The 21,170-nt window shown below is 51.2% G+C and overlaps 1 protein-coding gene across 1 annotated transcript; it reads right to left on the bottom strand.

Annotated features, from left to right (window-relative positions):
- On the bottom strand, positions 1-20,455 carry Orai2 (ORAI calcium release-activated calcium modulator 2). The gene is given in 5 exon segments (XM_075976535.1): positions 1-3,416; positions 8,511-8,748; positions 20,244-20,264; positions 20,266-20,340; positions 20,342-20,455. Coding segments are annotated over 5 exon segments (945 nt in total). The 5' UTR covers positions 20,425-20,455; the 3' UTR covers positions 1-2,888.
- Positions 20,456-21,170: the final 715 nt, after the last annotated feature.

The following is a 21,170-nucleotide window of genomic DNA, read 5'->3' as shown; positions in this document are numbered from 1 at the left end:
TTTTGAAAAGCGCTATCAATTTATTCAGTTCAATCCAGGGCAACTGCTAAAAACTCCACACACAGGGCAGGCTTTACCTACAGTGTCCTGCAGAAATAGTGGCACAGAGGAAGTCTTGGGCCCTCTGGGCTCCTGTAGCTTGTTCTCAGTAGACCTTTCCGGAAGATGCTAATCACAGTCTGTCTTTGAAGTTTCTTAAACGGAAATGCTTGGATTTTGGAGACTTCGTGGTCAAGCATACCGGGAGACTATGTGCCATGTTAGGAAGGGCCTTGGTGTGTCTGAGGACACCAGTCCCTTGAGCATCAGGAAGGGCTGCATCTTGGACAGACGAAATTAGGGCAAGCCTGTGCAGGCCCCAGGGGCCCACTGTGGTTAGAGCAATGTCTGAAATCAGGTTATGCCTCCAGAAAGTGAACTGTCTTGCCTTCAGCCTGCGCTGCTGGCTTCTGCCAGTGTTCACACACAGACGGCTGTCCCCTGCCCCGGCACTGGAAGACTGAGAAGACGGGAAGGGACAGCATGAGGGACCACAGGAGATCTACACTGCCCTAGATCTGAGAGCACCGGATGCTCTCAGAAAGTGGGTGGGAAGGACGGGTCCAATGTCCACAGGAACCGCCTTTTTATTTTGTATGTGTATGTATGTACACACGTGGATGCCTGCAGAGGTCAGAGTTACAGGCAGTTGTGAGCTGCCCTATGTGGATGCTGGGAATTGAACTCTGGTCTGCTCAGCCCCCCCCCATACAAACTCTGACCAGCCCAGGCTGACCTTGACCTCATTATGACCTTGAACTCCCCATCGATCCTCCAGCATGCACCTCCTGAATGCAGGGATTGCAGATCCGTCCTGCCATGTTTGGTTTATGTGGCCGCTAGATATGGGACCCAAGGCTTTGTTATGCCAGGCAAACAGACCACCCACTGAGCGACATCCTCAGCCTTCAACATGGTGGTCCAAGAGGTGCCCAGCAGTGGGAGCTGCTCATTCCAAAAGATTATCCTGTCTTCCCTGCTGGGACTCATGTGCCATCTTACAGTGATTCTAATAGTAAATTATTTTCCTTACTATACTTATTTGTGTGTAGTTCCGAGGATGGGGACTGAACTCAGGTCTCCAGGCTTGGTGGCAAGTGCCTTTACCCACTGAGCCATCGTGCCTGCCCACGACTAGCATTCTTCAGCAAAACAAACCAAACTAAGCTGCCCTTCTCAAAGACCCCAGGAAAGCAGAGGTCTAAGACCTCAAGGGTCTCAAGACCTGTCTGCAGAGGTGGAGGCTGTTGAAGGACACAGCTTTGAAAGACAGGACATGGTGTCCTAGTTCCCCAAAGATGTCACAGTTTACAAGGAAGATTCTCCGAGAGGCTCCCCCAGGCCCTCTGTGTGCGGAAGCCTATGCTCAACAGTGTGACCCATTTCCAGAAACCCCAGGCGGGTCTCCAGGCTCCCACAGCACCAAATATAGACTCCTTGCAGGAGCCCAGTCCGGGTGATGCTGCAGACGTGGGTAAACAGGGTGTCCCAGCAGTTCCCACGCAAGCTGGTGCTGTACCGCAGGACATGGACAACACCAGCTGGGTCGCCAGATGCCTGCAGTGACAATGCCAAACTCATGCACAGCTGTGCAAACATGGGGGCAGGGACCTGCACTGAGAGTCCTGGCAGGGCCACAGCAGTGTTGAGTTCCCCTCTTCTCTGCAGTTAACCGGGCTATCATAAGGAATATCCACTTATGTTAGCCTGGAGCAGGCCCCCTGCCCCACCCACAGGCCAGACCAGGCTAACTGCTGTGCTGAAACAGGAAACCCCTTCAGTTTATCCTCTCAGTATCTAGGGACCACAGGCAGCACGGTAGCTGAGCTGCCCGGTCTCTGAGATGCTGCTCACTGTGTTGACGGAGTCCACAGAGCTGGCCGGTTCAGACCCGTTCTGTGACTAGGAGGTGGGAGAGCCTGCTATGTGTGGGGTGTGTCACCATCTCTGACCTCAGTGAGCCACTGGTGGTGAACTCTAGGACATTTCTCCTCAACCTGCCAAGCCTCCCACACTGGGTCACCTCTCTATGACCAGGCAACCCGGATTCCAATAACGGTATGTGTTACCCTTGTTGAGCTGTGCGTGCCCCAGGATCCTGGACACCTCGTGATACTCTCCAGAACTGGAGGAAAGCACCAAGCTGAACCATACATAGATCAGTCACGGTTTCCCTGTGTGTCATTGCAAGCCATGTTACCCTTGTGCCAGCCTTGGGCTCATCTCTGCCCTCTCCAGCAGCCTGTTCTTTATGTGTGTGTATGTATGCGTGTGCTCACATGTGTGCACGTGCATGTCTTCTCACCATGTAGTAGAGGACCACGTCGAACCCCTGATCCTCCTTCCTCCACTTCCCTAAAGCTGGGATGACCACACCTGGCTATGTAGTGCTGGGGTGCAAACCCAGAGCTTCCTGCACACTAGGCAAGCTACTGACTGAACCCCAGTCCTCTAGCTGGCCTGCCAATCACAAGGCCCAGATGTCTGAGATTTGCTGTGACCTCTGGTGTGCTGGGACCCCTTTCCCAGGACAAGGTATTTTCAGCTTGTCCCTGATCCAGGAAGTAAGTCCCCAGGGCCATGTGACCCTATTTCCTCCTCCGGCCTGTGTGATAGGATGGATGTATCCTCACCCCTTTAGACCCTCATGCATCTGAGGAGTACGGAAGAATCGGGGCAGCATCTGTGCAGTCTGCTCAGCAACCCCCACTGTGGCGCTTACGAAGCTGTGGTGGTTCTCATGAAGCCAGGGTTTGTCTGGCAGCCCCTTGGCTACTCCTGCCGGCGGCACGGTGGCTAACACCGCCTGAGGGTCACTCTCCTGCAAGCTGTGCCATCCTGGACAGGCCTCACACCACCTGCAGGCTCCTCTCGTGCCCATCCAGCTGCACCTTGAGCTTATGCAGCTCCTCGATCTCACGGTTGTGGCGCTCGGTCTTGTGCCGCACCAGCGAGCGGTAGAAGTGGATAGTGAAGACCACGAAGATGAGACCCACGGGTACCATGATGATGGTGGATACCAGCGCGGCCTGCCAGCCTGTGTGGCTGTGGGAGCCTGGCTGGCCCCTGGCATCCACGGGGAGGAACTTGATCCAGCAGAGCAGTACCACCTCAGCCAGGAAGAGCAGGATGCCCAGCACGGTTGAGAAGCCCCAGGCAAGCTCGATGTAGGGGTGCATGCGCTCGTGCGGTGACTCGCTGATGGAGTTGAGGTTGTGGATGTTGCTCACGGCTTCCACGTTGGGCAGGATGCATGTGCTGATGAGCAGAGCGAACAGGTGCACGGCCACCAGCACCGTGGTGCAGGCGCTGAAGGCGATGAGCAGGGGCTGCGGGTACTGGTACTGTGTCTCCAGTTGCACCTCCACCATGGCTACCTGTGGGCACAGTAGGGGTTGTGTCAGGTGGGCAGGGGTGTACCCCACCGTGGCCATCAGTGGGGGATAGTAGGTGCGCTGGGCATGCTAGGCAAGGGCTGTGCTGCTGAGACATGCCTTCAGCCCTTGGTGGGGGAGTCTGTCTGTTTTGTTGTTGTTTTTCTACACAGGGTTTCTCTGTAGAGCCCTCACTATCCTGGAACTAGTTCAGTAGACCAGGCTAGCCTCAAACTCAGAGATCTGCCTGTCTCTGCCTCCCAAGTGCTGGAACTAAAAGCATGTGCCACCACCATCCCCTGCCCCCTATCCTGGAACTCACTCTGTAGACCAGGCGGGCCTCAGGTTCGTGCCATTATGCCTGGCTTTTAAAGAACCACTTCTAAGTGAAAGACACACAAACACACGGGGACCAGAAGCCCCGGCTTTTTCTAGTGGCCGGGATCTGCAGTCATTCCTGCACACCCTCCATGTGCCTCCCGCTCACACTTCCCCCGCAGCCTGTAGCACCAACCCGGGGCACCACCACTGTGGACTGTTCCAGGGAGGGTGTAGTTGGAATTCGGGCCGGCAAGAGGTCCAGGAAAGCAAACAAGTCAAAGAAGGAGCCTGGGAGGCAGAAGCTCAAGGGAGGCCTTCATGCTACCACCTGGACCTCCTAGGTCTAAGCTATCCTTCTTGATGATGACGGTGATAAGTGTGTGTGTGTGTGCATGCGTGTGTACACCCCCTGGAGGTTGGAGGTCAGGGGACTATGTCAGGGGTTGGTTCTCTCTCTCCACCTAGTTAAGAGGCGAGCTCTGTTATATTTCTGCCATGCCTGCCCCAGCACAGCGTGGGGGCGTCCAGTCAATTCACCTCTCTCTCCCTCCATCTTGCCATAGTGGAGCTGAGATTATAGACACACACCAGGGCACCTGGCTTTTTTACATGGGATGGGTCTCAGGTGACCAGCCTTGTGCAGCTGTCTTCAAACTTTCTACAATCCTCCTGCCTCAGCCCTCTAAGGTTATAGAAGGCTGTCGGGCTATAGTCAAATGCCACCACATCCGTCTTGTAAAAAACAAGAAATACAGTGCTTGGATCTCTATGAGTTCAAGGCCAGCCTGGTCTACACAGTGACTCCAGGGCAGCCAAGGCTGCATGACAAGACCCTGTCTCAAATCAAACAAACAAATAAACAGGACCTGTTTCAGCCTCAGCCTTAGTCATCAGCTTCTCCCAGCTGCCGTGAAGTCTGAGCGACAGTTTGCTTCGATGGCGGTAGACTAAGGAAGCCCCCAGGCTCACAGCCCATCTTGGTGGGTTTTTTCTTCTTTTCAAAAGTTTTTATTTAATTATGTAGTGTGTGTGTGCGTGTGTGCGTACATGTGTGTGCCACAACACGCATGTGGAGATGAGAGGAAAATGTGCACAGGTAGTTTCTCTTCCTTCTACAATGTGGGTTCCAAGGACTGAACTCAGGCCATCAGACTTGGCAGCAAATGTCTTTGCCTGCTGCCTGGACTCTGCTTTTGCAGAGTCTGAGTCTGGATGTTCTGGTTGTTTTTTTTTTTTTTTTTATCTTTATTGGAGACAGCATTTCTCTGTAGCTTTGGGAGCCTGTCCTGCTGCCCTGGAACTCCCTCTGGCTGACCTTGAACTCACAGACAGCTGCCTGTCTGACTCCCCAGTGCTGAGATTAAAGGCGTGCACTGCCACTACCACCTGGCCAGGGTTGTTTTCTACCTCCCGTGGGGCATTTTGTGGTGGGCTATATCAGCCCACTAGAGGAAACTCCCAGAAGAGGCGCAAAGGGCACCAGGAAAGTTCTTCAACGTATCTACAATTTGCTTCTGGGAGCATCTACCAGTACTGGGGGAACTGCACAAACGTAGTAGAAATGAATTGTTACAATAAAGCACGGCAGCCGTGGCCACGCTGAGGTCACACGGTATCGGGCCTGCCGGTGCACTCAAGACTACCACCGTGAGGTCTAGACGGCCCTCCCGTCTCCAGAATGCAGTCTGATGCTTCACAGAACCTGTCTGGAAATCTCACAACTGGCTTCAGCTTTCGTTTGGGTGAGCGTTTCGTTGGGTGAGATGCTATAAATTCTTCCAAAGTTTGGGGAGCCAAATGCTCTAAAGGCCTGGGTCCAAAAATGACAGCTGCTGATGGGAGTGAGTTCTGAGCCTGTGCCGCACAGAGAAGGGGGCCATCTGTCTGGGGGCGTGGCTCGGGGGCACACTGCTTGCCTGGCAGCCATCCACAGCCCTGGGCTTCATCCTCAGCACCACACACACACACACACACACACACACACACACACACACACACACAGGGGAGGGGAGGCACGGGGGTGGATGGGGGAGAAAAGGAGCTGAGAGGTGTGTCCCTTTAGTCCAAACACTAGGGAGGCAGAGGTAGGGGATCTGAGCTGGAGGTCGGCCTGGACTACATAGTGAGTTCAATTCAAAGACAGCCCATCTACACAGTGAGGCCCTGTTTGAAAATAAAAAAGGAAATAGGCACATTAAATATTAAGGTCCTGTAAAATGTCTCAACTGTCCAAAACTGAAACAAACGAGAAGCAGGTGAGAAACTGCAGTTCTGCACAGCGGCGGGAGAGAGAACGCGTCCCAGCTTTAAGGGCAGCATCTGCTGTGGTGGCGCACGCCTTTAATCCCAGCGCTCAGGAGTCAGAGGCAGGTGGATCCCTGTGAACTCAGGGTCAGTCTGGTCTACACAGAGTTCCAAGGTGGTCAGGGCCTTGAGCTCTCGCCCCTTCTGCTCCTGCCTGGCCAGTGCTGGGATGACGGAGTGGGACACCATTACCTGCGCGTGCTGGGCAGTGCTGGACCGCAGAGCCCCCCTCCCCCACCACTGCCGAGCCCTAGCTCTTTCTGACCATGACAGTTCCCTGTTCCTTGAAGACAGCGACAGCCAGGGAAGTCAGGGGGTACTTTCGGCCAAACTTTAAATTCTAGTCACACAAACGGATTCATCCTGAGTATCAGGAGAGGGGTGGATCCAGTTTGCCGCGTGGCCGTGGTGGTGCCTGGTATTGCTGCTGACCCTCATCTTCTGCAGAGGCTCCCACACCCTCGTTTGGGCCCCGTGTCTCTACATGAACTGTAACCAGCAGGCCCAGGGGAAGATGAAATGAGCTTCGGACCCAGCACGGTGATGTAGACCTTTAAGCTGCAGCAATCAGGAAGCTGAGGCAGGATCATGAATTTGAGGCTATGCACTGGCACCACACCCGACAATGGCTGACTTTCCCTCCCTGATGGTCACACTAGCACTGAATTCACCAGGTAGCTGAGGGCAGCTCGGAACTTCTGCTGCCTCTGCCTCCACCTGCTGAGGGCGGGGCTGGGGCTCTGCGCAAGCCAGGCAAGCACTGCACTGGCTGAGCTCATCAGCACAATGACGTCACGGGGGGGGCACTAGGGAAGTAGCCAGTGCCAGAGCGGAGGTCCGCAGGCTCAAGGCCGCAGTCCTAGGGACTGAGACGTGGCATGTCGCAGTGGTTAAAGGGTGTCTGCCCTGCCATCATGAGGACTTCTATTTGGGTCCCAACACCCATGTCAAAGCTAGACACAAAAAAGGAAAATCTGAATAGTGCCCTAGAGAACGACAAAAGGAAGGAAACAGAAAATAAAAAGGTCTACATTCGACCTCCAGTAACACACAAACATCACAGAAAAGGAAAAAGAGAAAAGCAGGAAAAAAAGCCCCGACTATTGCTAGAGGTTATTGCTCAGAGGAGGGTGGCCTCTGCCCCACCCTGTGTGGTCTGGTCCTCTCCCACTGTGGCCCACTCACAGCCAAATGAGTTCTTCCGCGCAGTGGCTTTCCACGTAGGATGTTTACTTTATCCTGGTCTGCCAGTTTGGGAACAGAGGCTGTGGAGACAAGCTATTATTTGACTTAAGCACACAGCAGGGGTAATTCCCGGGGGGTGCGGGGCAGATGTAACTCATCTTGTCCAGGAGCCAGGCTGGAAGCACTGCCGCATTGTCACCAGGGGGAGGCCACATTTGCCAGCATCTATAACTCCAGTGGGGCTGGCCACCCACCATAGTCCCCGAGCCTCTGCTCAAGCTCCTCAGATTCCCAAACTCCTGCGTGAGGCCTGAGATAGGGCCAACAAAACATAAAATTTCCCAGTAACCCTTACTCACCAAAGCTATTTTGTTGGTTTGTTTGCTTTCCGAGACAGGGTATAACAGCCCTGGCTGTCCTGGCACTCACTCTGTAGACCAGGCTGGCCTCAAACTCACAGGGATCCACCTGCCCCTGCCTCCTGAGTGCTGGGATTAAAGGCGTGCGCCACCACTGCCTGACTCTGAGTCTACCTCTATAGTATTAGTTATTTTATTTGCTTTGTGTGTGTGTGTTCATGTGTGAGTGTGCACAAGTGTGCTCATAGGCATGTTTATGTGGACGTCACAAACTTCAGGATTTATTTCTCAGGTGCTTTCCACCCCTCTTTGTGTGTGTGTGCATGTGTGCATGGTGTGAGTGTATGCATGCTGACAGTTGTGTGTATGTGCACATGTGTGTGGGTGCTCATGCATGGGGAGGCAGGGTCAGCCCAGAGCTCTGCGGCATGGATGATCCTGCTAGTCAGCTTGCTCTGAGGATTTCCTCTGTGTCTGACTCCTGAGACTGAAATTACTGAAAGCCACCAGGCTCACCCCCATCCATGGGCTGCTGGGATCTGAACCCTAGTCCTCAAGCTTGTATTACAAATGCTGTCAACTGCTGAGCCATCTCCCAGGCTCTTTGCTTATTAATGTATTTAGTCTGTGTGTGTGTGTGTGTGTGTGTGTGTGTGTGTGTGTGAGAGAGAGAGAGAGAGAGAGAGAGAGAGAGAGAGAGCAGGCACACACATGCTGTGGAGGTCAGAAGACAACTTTCCCCTACTTGGATCTCTCCTTCCGCTGTGGGTTCTAGGAAATGAACTCAGGTTCCCATGTTTTCCTCCACTTTCTTCGCAGAGCTGGGTTTCTATCATGGTTAGGAGAAGTGCTCCCTGGAGCACTATGAGACCTCAGGAAACTCATTTGCTGGGACTATACTTGCCCAGCCCCCCACCCTTACACTCACCATGGCGAAGCCAGAGAGGAGGGCGGAGGTCCTGCTGGAGGCTTTCAGCTTGGCCCTGCTCAGGTACAGCTTCCTCCAGGACAGCGCCTGCACTGAATGGTGGTTGGAGGTGACCAGTTCCAGGTAGCTGCGCCGGACCCAGTCACGGTAATCCATGCCCTTGTGGCCGGGCTCAGGGCAGGCAGGGGTGGAGGGGTCCATGGGCACATTCAGCTCTGCACTCATGGTGGGAACCAGGCTGGAGGAGGGAAGACAGGTCATGTTAGAGCATCTGAGGTGGTTCTTGTGCAAAACCTAGAGTCTGAGGCCTTTTGTGGTTTTTGTTTTTAAAATATATATTACTACTTCTTATTCCAAGTGGGAAGGACCCACTTTTTTAAAAATGTATTTTTAATGTATTGTGCCCGCATGAGGGTGTCGGGTACCCCAGAACTAGAGTTACAGACAGTTGTGGGTTGCCATGTGGTACTGTTTCCTATCTATGTGTGCGTGCCTTTGTCAGTGTATGTGCACATGTGTACATGTGTGTGGTGCATGTGCCTGTACACGCGTGGAGCCAGCAGACCGCAGTGGGTGTCCTTCTCTAGCACTCTGCCTATTCTTTGGGGGTCTCTTTTTGAATTTAGGGGTCACCATCTCTCCGCAAAGTTGGAATTCAGCAAGCGCCAGTGTTCCTTCTGGTTCTGCCCTCCTCAGACAGACACAGGCTACTACATTGTTACAGACATACAGAGGATGCCCAGCATGTTAGGCTGATGTGGGGACATGGCCTCCATTCCTCACGGCTGAGCACCAAGCATTCTTAATGGCCGGAACCTCTCACCAGCCCCAGACTTTGTTTAAGATTTATTTGTTAGCTTGGCGGTGGTGTCACAAACCTTTAATCCCAGGACTGGGGAGGCAGAGGCAGACGGATGGCAGAGTTTGAGGCCAGCCTGGGCTACAGAGTGAGTTCCAGGACAGCCAGGGCTACACAGAGACCCCTGCCTCAAAAAGCCAAAACCAACCAAGCAACAGACAAACAAAAAACCCTGTTTTCTCCATTTTATTTATATGAGTGTTTTCTTTCAGGTATGTGTGTGCACACACATGTGCCTGGTACCAGCAGAGGACACTGGAGCCACAGACCTGGAGAAACAAATGACTGTGAGACACGTGTGGCGGGGGCACTGAATGGTCCTCAGGACAAGCAGGAAAAGCTCTGAATCCCTGAGCCCTCTCTCCAGACCCTGGTCTAAATGCTTTCGCTATACTTTAATTTGTGATTGTGTCACGAACACAAACATTCACCTGACACAGCATGCATCTGAAGGCCAGAGGACAGCATGTTGGTTCTCTCCTTCCACCACATGGCTCTCTGGGACCAAACCTCAGTTGTCACAATTGCCAGCATCTTGCTAGCCCTGCAAAGAGCCAAAATCTCAATTCTCTGATGTGGGTTCCCCTCTGTATGATGTGAATACCATTGGTGAATAAAGAAGCTGCTTTGGACCTATAGCAGCACAGAACTTAGCTAGGTGGGGAAAACTAAACTGAATGCTGGGAGAAAGGGCAGAGTCAGAGAGAAGCTATGTGGCCCTGCCGAAGATAGATGCCAGAACTTTTCCTGGTAAGCCACAGTCGTGTGGCGATACACAAATTAATGGAGATGGGTTAAATTAAGATGTAAGTGTTAGCCAATAAGAAGCTAGAGCTAATGTGCCAAGTAGTGTTTTAAATAATATAGTTTCTCTGTGATAATTTCGGGGTTGAGCAGCCAGAAACCAAGCGGCCTTTCAACAACAAACTGGCGCTCCAACGTGTGCTATCTAAATCCACATAAAACCTGAGAGGGCTTGGAAAGGAATTCTAGACACTAAAAAACAAAGTTTAGCTGAATTTATTTTCCTGAATGGGCTTTGCTAGGTGGCGGCACACTGCAGCTCCTTTACGAGAGGTTTTCCTGATTCAGTGGTAGCAGAAAAAGTCACAGTTTTGAAATGCTGGCTTTCTGGGCTGTGCTGCCAGCACAAACTCAGACTCTTTCTGGAGGTCTGGCTATGGAGCATTTAAATGGGGTTTGCGAAGAGAGTGCTACAACTTGCTTAATGGCAACATAGACTGGCTGTGTGCCTAAAAATGGGGCTGTGAGCATGGCTCTCAGAGGGAGCAAACAGCTCCGCCATGCTGGACTGGGTGGGGCAAGCAGACAGTGCCATATTTCCCCTAGCAATGGCGCCACTTAAGTTCATAAGAAGGGCTTAGCATTTTAAGAAGCACTTCTGGTCAGAAAATAATTACAAATGCACAATAAAGACAAATTCAGATGGAAAAGACCTCTAAATGGGTCACAGTGTTGGATAAATGTACATAGACTTGGGAGAGAGAAGAAAAAGAGTATAGATAGTTATAAAAAGGAGTAAATGGTTTTAAAAAAAAGGTAAAGTCTTTAAAGAGACAGAGTACAGACAGACATAAAGGAATAAATATAATAAAATAAATATTAAAAAGTAAAAACAAGCCACGTAAAAATGGTAAATTCACAGAGAGTCTGGATTATGTACACTATTGTATTTTCTTTTTTCTTTTTCTTTTTTTACTGTGAAGGAGCTAAGTACAGAGAGACATTTCATTGTATGGCTGCTAAGCTAAACCAGCATGTATATTCTAAAGGTATCATGACTTCCAAAATTGGGTCTAAGGTTCTGCTTTTGTTTCCACAGAAGATGAGAACCTGTGGAATCCTTCCAGACTAATGTGGTTTGATGGGCCAAGAGTCCCTCCCCCAGAAGATCACTGTGAACACCCCCAAAAATACTACGCCCAATAAACAGTAGGAAGTAGTTTAGAGAGAACTATGCCCAGATTCCCTAAATGATTGTTTATAATTATTTTTTACATTTATAGGGGGATATGATATAGATATGAATAATTTGCATTGGTATAGATCTTGGTTTATTGATACAAATTTATGGTCAATTCTGTTATACTGTGTATATGTATTGCTGGTCTTGATTAACAAATCATGTTTGTGTAGCTCATTTAAAAATGTAATGTATAATTAAGAAATATAGGTTAATAGATAGTTGTCTATAATAGTCAAGCTTGTCGTCATGTTAGATTTTCTAGATGTACAGAGATGTATTTCAGATGGATAAGGATTCTTCAAATCTTTCAAAGACTACAGAATATGACATTTAAAATGTTTTAAGAATTTAGAACTTTTCGTGACAGTGAGATACATCTGCTCCTGGGAGCACCAACTACTTCAAGAGGAAAATGGGCATCAAAGAGGCTCTTCATGGAGTTTGCTAGCCATTTGGGCAACAAACTGCTCTTGCCTGGACTACCTAACTGGACATGAAGAACCCGCAGAGAGATGACTGCTGAACTTGCCTAAAGGCGAGATGATCCTTTGGAGTCCCTGCTTCATGAAAGAGTCTGATAGACATCCTACAGGACATAGAATAAGTGACTGACAAACTGTCAATATAGGCATAACTGTCTTTGATATTTCCTGCTTCATGGAAAAGTCTGTGAATACTATGGGCCTAAAGGCTGAAGATGGATCCCCAAAGGTACAGAAGAACCTTGGGTGACTGTCCAGGCAGCGAGATGTCTCTGTCAATTCTAGAGTTTTGGAAGTTATTTACAATGCACTTCCTGTTTACTCAGGTAATATTATATCCTTCTGGAGTCTTTGATGGAGTTGAAGAATTTATAATTATAGTTTTACTTAGTTATGATAAACGATAAAATAGATATAAATATTGTAACTGTAATTCTTGCTTGGTAACTGTTTTGTTATATGTAATCTTACTGTTAAAATTAAAACCTTCCTTTTTATTTAAACAGAAAAGGGGAGGTGATGTGAGATTCCCCTTTGTATGCTGTGAATACCATTGATTAATAAAGAAATTGCTGCCGGGCGGTGGTGGCATACGCCTCTAATCCCAGTCCTCGGGAGGCAGAGGCAAGCAGATCTCTGTGAGTTCGAGGCCAGCCTGGTCTACAAGAGCTAGTTCCAGGACAGGAACCAAAAAGCTACGGAGAAACCCTGTCTCGAAAAATAAAAAAAAAAAATTGCTTTGGATCTATAGCAAGGCAGAACTTAGCTAAGCAGGGGAAAAACTAAACTGAATACTGGGAGGAAGAAAGCGGGGTTTAGAAGAAGCCAGGGAGCTACTGCCAGAGACAGACTTGCTGAAACCTTGCTGGTAGGCCACAACCTTGTGGTGATGCACAGATTAAGGGAGATGGGTTAAATTAATATGTAAGAGTTAGCCACTAAGAAGCTAGAGCTAATGGGCCAAGCAGTAATTCAGTTAATACAGTTTCTGTGTGGTTATTTGGGGGCAGAGCTGCAGGAACAAACAAGTGGCCTCCTACAACAATACTTTTGAGACAGTGCTGAGGCAAAGATGATATGATCCTCTGCTTCCACCACCAACCAATCAAAGGCCTGCATACCATCGCTCTGTTAGGCAGCATCAAGCAGGAAACCCAGGGCCTCTGGTGTGTCAGGTGGACACCTACCAACTGAGCTGCATCGCCAGCATCTGTATACCAAACCCTAGCCAGGTGTGGGGGTGCACAACTTTAGTCCCAGCACTTAGAAGGCAGAGGCAGGAGGATCTCTGAGTTTAAGGACAACCTGGTCTACAGAGTGAGTTCCAGGACAGCCAGGACCACATAAAAAAAACTCTCACAAAACAAAACAAAAAACCTCAAACCTACAATGTGTGCATATGTGTGTGTTTGTGTATTTGTTAGCATGTGTAGAAGTGAATGAGCATGATAACATGTGTACAGAAGCCAGAGTTTACACTGGGAGTCTACAATCACTCTTTGGCAATCCTCCTGCCTCTGCCTCCCCAGCACGGGGTTTACAGGTGCATCTGCCTACACAGCTTTACATGGGTGGACTAGACTCAGGCCTTCATGCTTGATGAACATGGCAAACACTTTATGACTGAGCCGTGTCCCTAGCCCTGTGTTGTTTTGAGATAATGACTCGCTATAAGCTGGCCTCAGACTCATGACCCTGTCTCAGCATCTTGAGTGTTGGAATTCTAGGCCTACACCATTTAGCTTGGCTTCCAAGTCCAAAGGCAGAGGCATGGGGTCTAAAGGTAGCTTGGGTTTGGGGCCCTGGACTCTAAGGGAGTCTGCAAGATAGAACACAGGGCCCTCTGCAGAGAAGGGGTTCAGCACGCAATGCCAGACACCTCCATGGCCATGCTGCTGCTCTGTGAAGTTGGATCCACCTCGCTCCTGACACTCAGGACAGAGTGTATTTGTGTGACTAGAATTTAAAGTTTGGCAGAAAGTACCCACTGACTCCCTTGACTGCTGCTGTCTTCAAGGAATGAGGAACTGTCACACTGAGAGAGAGCTAGAGGTCAGCAGTGGGGAAGGGGCTCTGTGGTAGAGTGTTGCTGCCTGGAGTCTGCATCGCTTACCGGTAGATTCTACACAAATACTCTACCCCTAAGCTATGCCTTTGTCCTCACTGGGGCACTCTAGGTCCGTGTTCAAGGACTGCCACACCCCAGCCCCTTACTGGGGGATTCTAGGCAGGGGCTCTACCACTGAGCCACACCCCAGCCCCTCACTGGGGGATTCTAGGCAGAGGCTCTATACTGAGCCACACTCCAGCCCCTTACTGGGGGATTCTAGGCAGGGGCTCTACCACTGAGTCACACCCCAGCCCCTCACTGAGGAATTCTAGGCAGGGGCTCTACCACTGAGTCACACCCCAGCCCCTCACTGAGGAATTCTAGGCAGCATGAGTTAAAAGTTTCTGCTCAAACTCTCCCCACTACTTCCCTCGTTTGCTAGCACATGTATCTGTGTATCGTGTGCATACAATGTGCCCATGGAGGCCAGAAGAGGCCAGATGGCCAGGAGTTGCAATATGGGTGTTGAAAGTTAACCCAAGTCCTCTGGAAGAGCAGCCAGTGCTCTTTACTGAACCATCTCTCCAGCCCCTTCTGCTCTTTTTTACTTTTTGTTTTAAACCTTTTATTTTGAGACAGTTTTGATAAGTTACTCAGGCTGATCCTCCTGCCTCAACTTCTGTGACACATGAATTGCAGGCCTGTCCACCAGACCCAGCTACTTGCTGGATGTTTGAACACAATGTCCCTGAAGACCCAAAGCTGTTTGCAATGTGAGGGTGTGGTATTTCTCGGCAGTTACTAGCTTCTCAAATCTAATCTTAAACATGGTAAGTCACCTCCAAAACCTATAGCGACTTTCTAAATTGAGCCACACCCAGGCTGCAAGAGAAGCCTTTATTAGCAAAAAGAAAAAAATGAGAGTGGGTTGAGGCAGGAAGATATAAAGTTGATGGCCATGCTATGCTATGAGCTATGGTTTTGTATGTGTGGCTACAGGAGGACATCAGGTGTTGTCCTTTACTGTTTTCTACTTTGAGACAGGCTCTCATGTTCCTAGCCACCCCTGCTGCTGCCCTGCAGTCTGGGATCACAGGCCCTGGGTATCTGAACTCAGGTCCTCTTGCTTTCGTAGCAAGTGCTCTTATTACCTGAACCATCTCTTTAGCTTCTGAACTGGACTGCATGGGAGACCCTGTATCAAAGTGACAGCGTGAGGGCCAGAGAGACAGCTGTGCAGTCTTGCCACCAACCCTGATGACGTGAGTTTGATCGCTGGAACCTACACTGTGGGAGGAGAGAACAGACTCTCACAAGCTGTCCTCTGACCTCCGCACACACACTACGGAATGTAGTGCATTTTTACACGCACACAAAGCAGACACGTGAAAGAGCTGTGTTTTACGAGGAGCCTGGCCAGGGCTACACAGTGAGGCCCTGTCTCACTGTACAAAGGGAAGGAGGTGTGGAAGAAAAGGGAGTGGAAGAGAGAGGATCCATCAACTGACATCAGCATGCTTTATTTTAAGGCCGGGTCTTTCTATGTTCCCAGCTGTCCTGAAACTCACTATGTAGACCAGGCTAGCTCCAAACTCACAGGGATCCACCTGCCTCTGTCTCCCAGGTGCTGGAATTAAGGGTGTGCACCCCCACACCGCACGCTTTAAAGAGACACACAGATCAAAGATCTCTGGGCTCCCTCCTAGTGGACTTTGGGTCTGGCGATGGCATGGAATGAAGCTCAGGGATGATGTGTTAAGCTGTATGACTCAGGCCAGAGACGGCGCAGTAGTTAAGAGCACATAACTGTTCTTCCTGAAGACCTGAGTGTGACCCCCCAGCACCCACAACAGGCGGCTTACAACTGCCTGTAAATCCAGGGGAATCTAATCTCTGTGGGCACTTGTATTCATGTGTACACCCCCCACAAACACAATTAAAAAAAACAAAAATCAATCTTCAAAAAAGATGTCCCCACTGTTTAACTGAGCATTGGCATCCAGTCCCTTTCACTCAGGGTAGCCTGCGGCAGCACACTCCCGGTGGATCCAGCTGGGTAATCTCTTCCGGACAAGCCTGAGGGCAAAGGCACCTTGTAGCTGGCTTGGCATCAGACAATAACTCCTGTGTTCAGAGCTCCCAGGCCCCAGGAAAAGCCTACCTAAGGCTTAGAGCACAGGCAGGTGGGCTGTGGCGCAGGCCTGTCATCCCCGCCACTGTGCCACCACTGTGGAGGCTGAGTCAGGAGGCGTGAGAACTTCAGGCCAGTGTGGGCTGCAGGGTGAGGTTGTGCGTGCGTGTGTGTGTGTGTGTGTGCGTGCGTGTGCGTGCATGCATGTATGTGAGGGAGGGAGGGAAGGAGAGGGGGGCAGGAAGAGAAAGAACACACACCAGTGAGATGGCTCGGTGGGGAAAGGTGCTTGTCACCAAGCCCAGGACCAGAGTTCCATCCTTGGGGCCCTCACAGTGGAAGGAGAAGGCTGACTCCCGCCATGGTCTTCGGATCCTGACAGGGGCACTGTGGCATTCACCAAAATAAGTAAAATGCAATTTAAAAGAAAGAAAGAAAACAGTGAGACACACACACACACACAAACAGAGAGAGAGAGACACAAAACATCAGGGCATCAGGGCACGGGGTGCTTGTGACGATTAGCAGTGAAGGAAGAACCTCTTCATGTCACTCCCTAAGAGGACCAAAAGGGAAGACAGGAGGTGGTAAGGGTCCTTTGTCTTGCCTTCCTCCTTGTTCTAAGGCAAGCTGAAGATCCTCAGCTATTATTGGCCAACCAAAGGGTCCCCAGGGAACAGATCTGTGGTCCCTCTAGGGAACAGCCAGTGGCAACAATATCTTCACTTGTTTTTGTGCATGTGTGTAGGAGACTCTCTCTGGCTAGCCTAGCCTAGACCTTGCTATGTAGACCACAAGGTCTGCCATCTCTGTCCCTGAGTGCCACCACACCTGGCCTCCGGGTCTGTTTATAGGAATGACAACTTGAGGACTATGGTCACATGTCACCACACCTGCAGCTAGCAGCACCGGGGATAATTACCTCCTCAAGGATGCTTCCTCCCTGGGAAGAGATTCAGACAAGTATTTCTCACCACTCCATGGGTTAGGTCCAATGACTGAACATGTCACAGTTTGGAAACGAGCATGAACTCCCCCCCACCACATAACACAGAATGAAGCCTGAAGTCTGGAGAAAACAGTAGAGTTGTGAAAAGCAATCCTCACTCCCCAAGACCCCATGGGTACTCACACAACTGTTGTTAGACATCAAAGACGAAAGAGGGCCGGAGGGCCTGAGGGCTAGCTTAGTGGTGAAGCACCTGCTGGCATCCCCTAGTGAGGGGCTGGGGTGTGGCTCAGTGGTAGAGCCCCTGCCTAGACTCCCCCAGTGAGGGGCTGGGGTGTGGCTCAGTGGTAGAGCCCCTGCCTAGAATCCCCCAGTGAGGGGCTGGGGTGTGGCTCAGTGGTAAAAGGACTACCTAGCTTTAGGGTGAATCTCCAGCATGGTAGAAAACTGGGTGGGATGGCGGTGCACACCTGAAATCCCAGCACTGGGAAGGCGAAGCAGGGAAATTAGTAGTTCAAGGCCATCTTCTGCTATAAAGTCAAACCCAGTCTGGGCTGTAGGAGACCTTTTCTCAAAATAAAAGCAAAGCAAAACAAAAGTCAAACAAAAATTGTGGGGAACCAAGGAAGCCTTGCGTGGATGTGTAGGGAGGTGATGAAGTCCTGAGCGAACACATTGTATTGACAAGGGCCAAGGCCTCAGACCCATGGGAACTGGCAGAGCCTTCCTCCAGGTGAGTTCAGAGGCAACGCCTTCCTCTGGACCAAGCAGGTGTTTATAAATGATTGACCAGTGTGCAAAGCCTGGCAACTGCAGCTTCCTCCTCCAGGAGGGCTGCAGCCTGGGAGGGGCCGTGACCCCAATCCTTTGACACCTTTGGTAGGGTGCAGTGTCAGAGGACTCGGAGGTTGAGGTAAGGGACACATGGCTGCACTCACAGAGACATCCTCTCCTTGTGCTATACAAAATAAACTCACTGAGGACCAGGCTGTTGTATATCAGAGTGAGCATGGCCCGCCTGATCCCAGCTTTTCTGTACCTGGATCTGTGTGTCCCCTCGTCATTCCCTTGTTGCTCCTGTCAGGTTTCCAGGACCAACCCATGCAGGATGGGGTGAAAAAACCAAAAACCCCACAAGAGAATGAATCTCTATCTTCAAAGCACTCATGCCCCAAAGGGGAGCCAGACAAGTGGGAAACACTCTTATCCAGTTAGCTACCTGCTTCAGCGGTTGGGGGTAGGGGGGCTGAAGGGCTGTCTGTCTGTCACATGCATACCACATTAGGGCATACAGACATGGGTAGAGAGGCAATGTAGCATAGACAGACCCTTTGGACACTGGAGGTAGAAGCATATACGACTCTTGCAGAAGACCAGACTTAACTTCCCAGTACTCAAGTCAGACAGCTTACAACTGCCCCTTAAGTCTAGCTCCAGGAGGTTTGATGCCCTCTAGGGGCCTCCACAGGCACCTGCACTCATGTGCACATACCCCCCACCCCAGACACACATATATAAGCAAAAACAAAAATAAAATCTCAAGCAAACAAAAAACAAAAGCTGGCCCTCAATCCAAGACAAGATGTTGCTCACATGGAGGGTTCTGAGAGGCAAGAAAATGAAGCCAACTTTAGGAATGCTACCCTTCTCCAGAAGGTGGGCAGGAAGACTGGTTGACAGACAAGGAGACAGAAGACTCTTGGGGCCTGGGGCAGCAGCCTGGAGCTAGGTGCAGACACAAGAGTAGTGCTATTGTGGACTTTCTCCAGCAATGCTAGGACCTGGGAGCATGTTGGGAGATGGCTTGTGGAGGGGCTGGAGAGCTGGCTCAGCCATCAAGAGCACTGGCTGCTCTTCCCGAGGACCCGGATTCGAGTCCCGGCACCATCTAGCAGTTCATCACCATCTGTGACTCCAGTTCCAGGGGCTCAAAGGACAGAAAGGATTCATGACATAAAGAAGATGGCTACCCAGGGGACCACAAATGAGGAAGGCCCCCGGGGCTCCAGTCTGAGAGCGTGGCTGAGCTAGGCTATGCAGACAGCCCCAGAGTGGTTGGGGTGGGCATGAAGAGCTGCGTGCCTCTGAGTCTCGAGATAGGCCTGCAGGTCCAACAACAAGCCACCCTCCACTGTGATTAGTCCAGAGGTTCAAATCCATTTTACTTTCTTTTCCCTTTCCTTTCCTTTTTTTTTCTTTCTCAGATAGGGTCTTATGTAGCCCAGGTTGGCCACCAACCCAAAACATAACCAAGGATAGCCTTGAATTCTGGATGCTCACAGCTCCAAGTGCTGCAATTACTTGCCTGGCTTACATGGTGCTGGGGACTGGACCCAGGGCTTCCTGCATGCTAGCCAAATATTCTGCTAATTGAGCCACATCTGCAGCCTCCACCTGGCCCCTTTCTACTGCTGGTTTTGTTCTGAGGCAGGGTCTTGCTGTGTAGTCCAGGCTGACTTGGAACTTGGGACTGTCCCGCTCCATCTCCCGAGTACTGGGTTTATAGGTATTTGCCATCAGCCCCTCCTCAAGCCTATTCCTTATACTCCTAGAACCTATCTTGGTTCAACCCCTGCCCCAGGGGGAGGAACAGAGTCTGGCCCACTACACACTCCACGCTCAGGCTGGAGGGGGAGCGCTGAGACAAGATGGAGCCCACGTCTGTCAGATAGCATCAGCTCTAAGAATTGCTAGGCAAACTGAACCTTTTTTTTTTTTAATAAAGAGCAGAAGATGAGGTCTTGTAGGGGAAAAAACCCCATAAACCGGCGAGACTGCTAGACAAGCCGTTCTCTTCTCTTGTCAGGTTTGTTTTAAGCAGTCCAGGCAGCAGGTTATGAGTCTGCTTGTTTTAACTTCCTCTAAATATCTGGGGCACGGGAAATGTCTCTTGTCACCCACGCACAGGAGAGGTGCAGCGGCCAGCCAGAATCAGCCACCTGCATTCCTGTCCCTTACTTTAGGGAATTCCCTGCAACTGCCGGGACTGGGAATCAGCTGGCAGCCCCAAGCTCTGAGTCCTCTGACATGGCACCCTACGAAGGGTATCAAGGGATTGGGGTCACGGGGCCACCACTCTGCCCTTCGGTCATTCTGTCCCTTTCTCTCCATCCCATGCCTGCCCACGAAGAAGCTCTGTCTCCTCTCCCGTTCAGTGTCCCTAATCCAATTCCTCTCCGCGCCCCCTAGCTGGGAGGGAACCTACTCCTGTCCTCTTCAGACCCTTCCGAGACAAAAGAAGGATGAACGTTCCCACCCTCACCCCAAGCACTCACCCTGGCTCCCCAGCCCTCAGTACTTGGCTCCAGCTCCCAGCTCCCGCTTGTGGCTGGCGTCTGAGTCTCCGCCGGCCGGCTGGCCCCGTGGCCAGGCCAGGGCGGAGGATTGGCCCCCTCCCTCTTTCCGCCCGCAGCCGCTGCCTAGGCAACGTTGCGCCGCCGCCGTCATGTGACCCATCCGTGGGTCCCGCCGCAGACCATGTGACCTGAGAGCTGGGTGGGGACCTACCTCTCGTCCAAGATCTATGGGGTCCTCGCCCCAGCAATCATCCCCGTGGGACCCAGGTGGGTGGATCTGAGCGTGGGAGAGCGCCACTCCTAGCAGAGTATCACTAGGGGATGCCCAGCATCTGTCGTTGGCAGCATGGAGAGGTGGGGACAGGGCGAGAGCACTGCAGAGTGGCAAGAGGGGTGCAACGAAGGCTTAGCTCGGCGACATCCTGGTTTATCCAGGCTGTGCAGTGACACCATGCACAGAGAGCTACTGTGGTCACCCATGTGGCTCTGGGTTCCAGCAAGACCGTGAGAACCATACAGTATCCCTGGAAGGCACATGCACTATTCTAAGCTCAGGCACTGTGTGGATGGTAGAGAAGGGTCGTTTGGATGCTGCGGTAGGGCACGCCCTTCCACGCCCTTCCACGCCCTGCTGCAGCTCCCCTCCCTCCCACCCCCCCCCCCCCTTTGCTGGTGAAGTCTGGGGTTTTACAACCGAGAAACTCAAACAGAAACGGTCTCAGCAGGAAGTGCACAGTAGGTAACTGAGAAACAAGAAGAGATCGCAGCAGCGCTGCAGTGGGCGCCTCGTGGCCCCTCAGAGTGCTTCCTATTTGCCTGGTAGGCTGCTGCTGCGCGCTCTACATAGGACTTTTCCATCTGCCGCAACAGCACTGGACTGTGACACATTTACCCAAAGGAACGAAA

Source organism: Microtus pennsylvanicus, chromosome 1 (genome assembly GCF_037038515.1).
Source record: "Microtus pennsylvanicus isolate mMicPen1 chromosome 1, mMicPen1.hap1, whole genome shotgun sequence".
Classification (NCBI taxonomy): Eukaryota; Metazoa; Chordata; class Mammalia; order Rodentia; family Cricetidae; genus Microtus; species Microtus pennsylvanicus.
The sequence above is the reverse complement of the archived record's forward strand: the minus strand, read 5'-3'. Positions and strand labels throughout refer to the sequence as shown.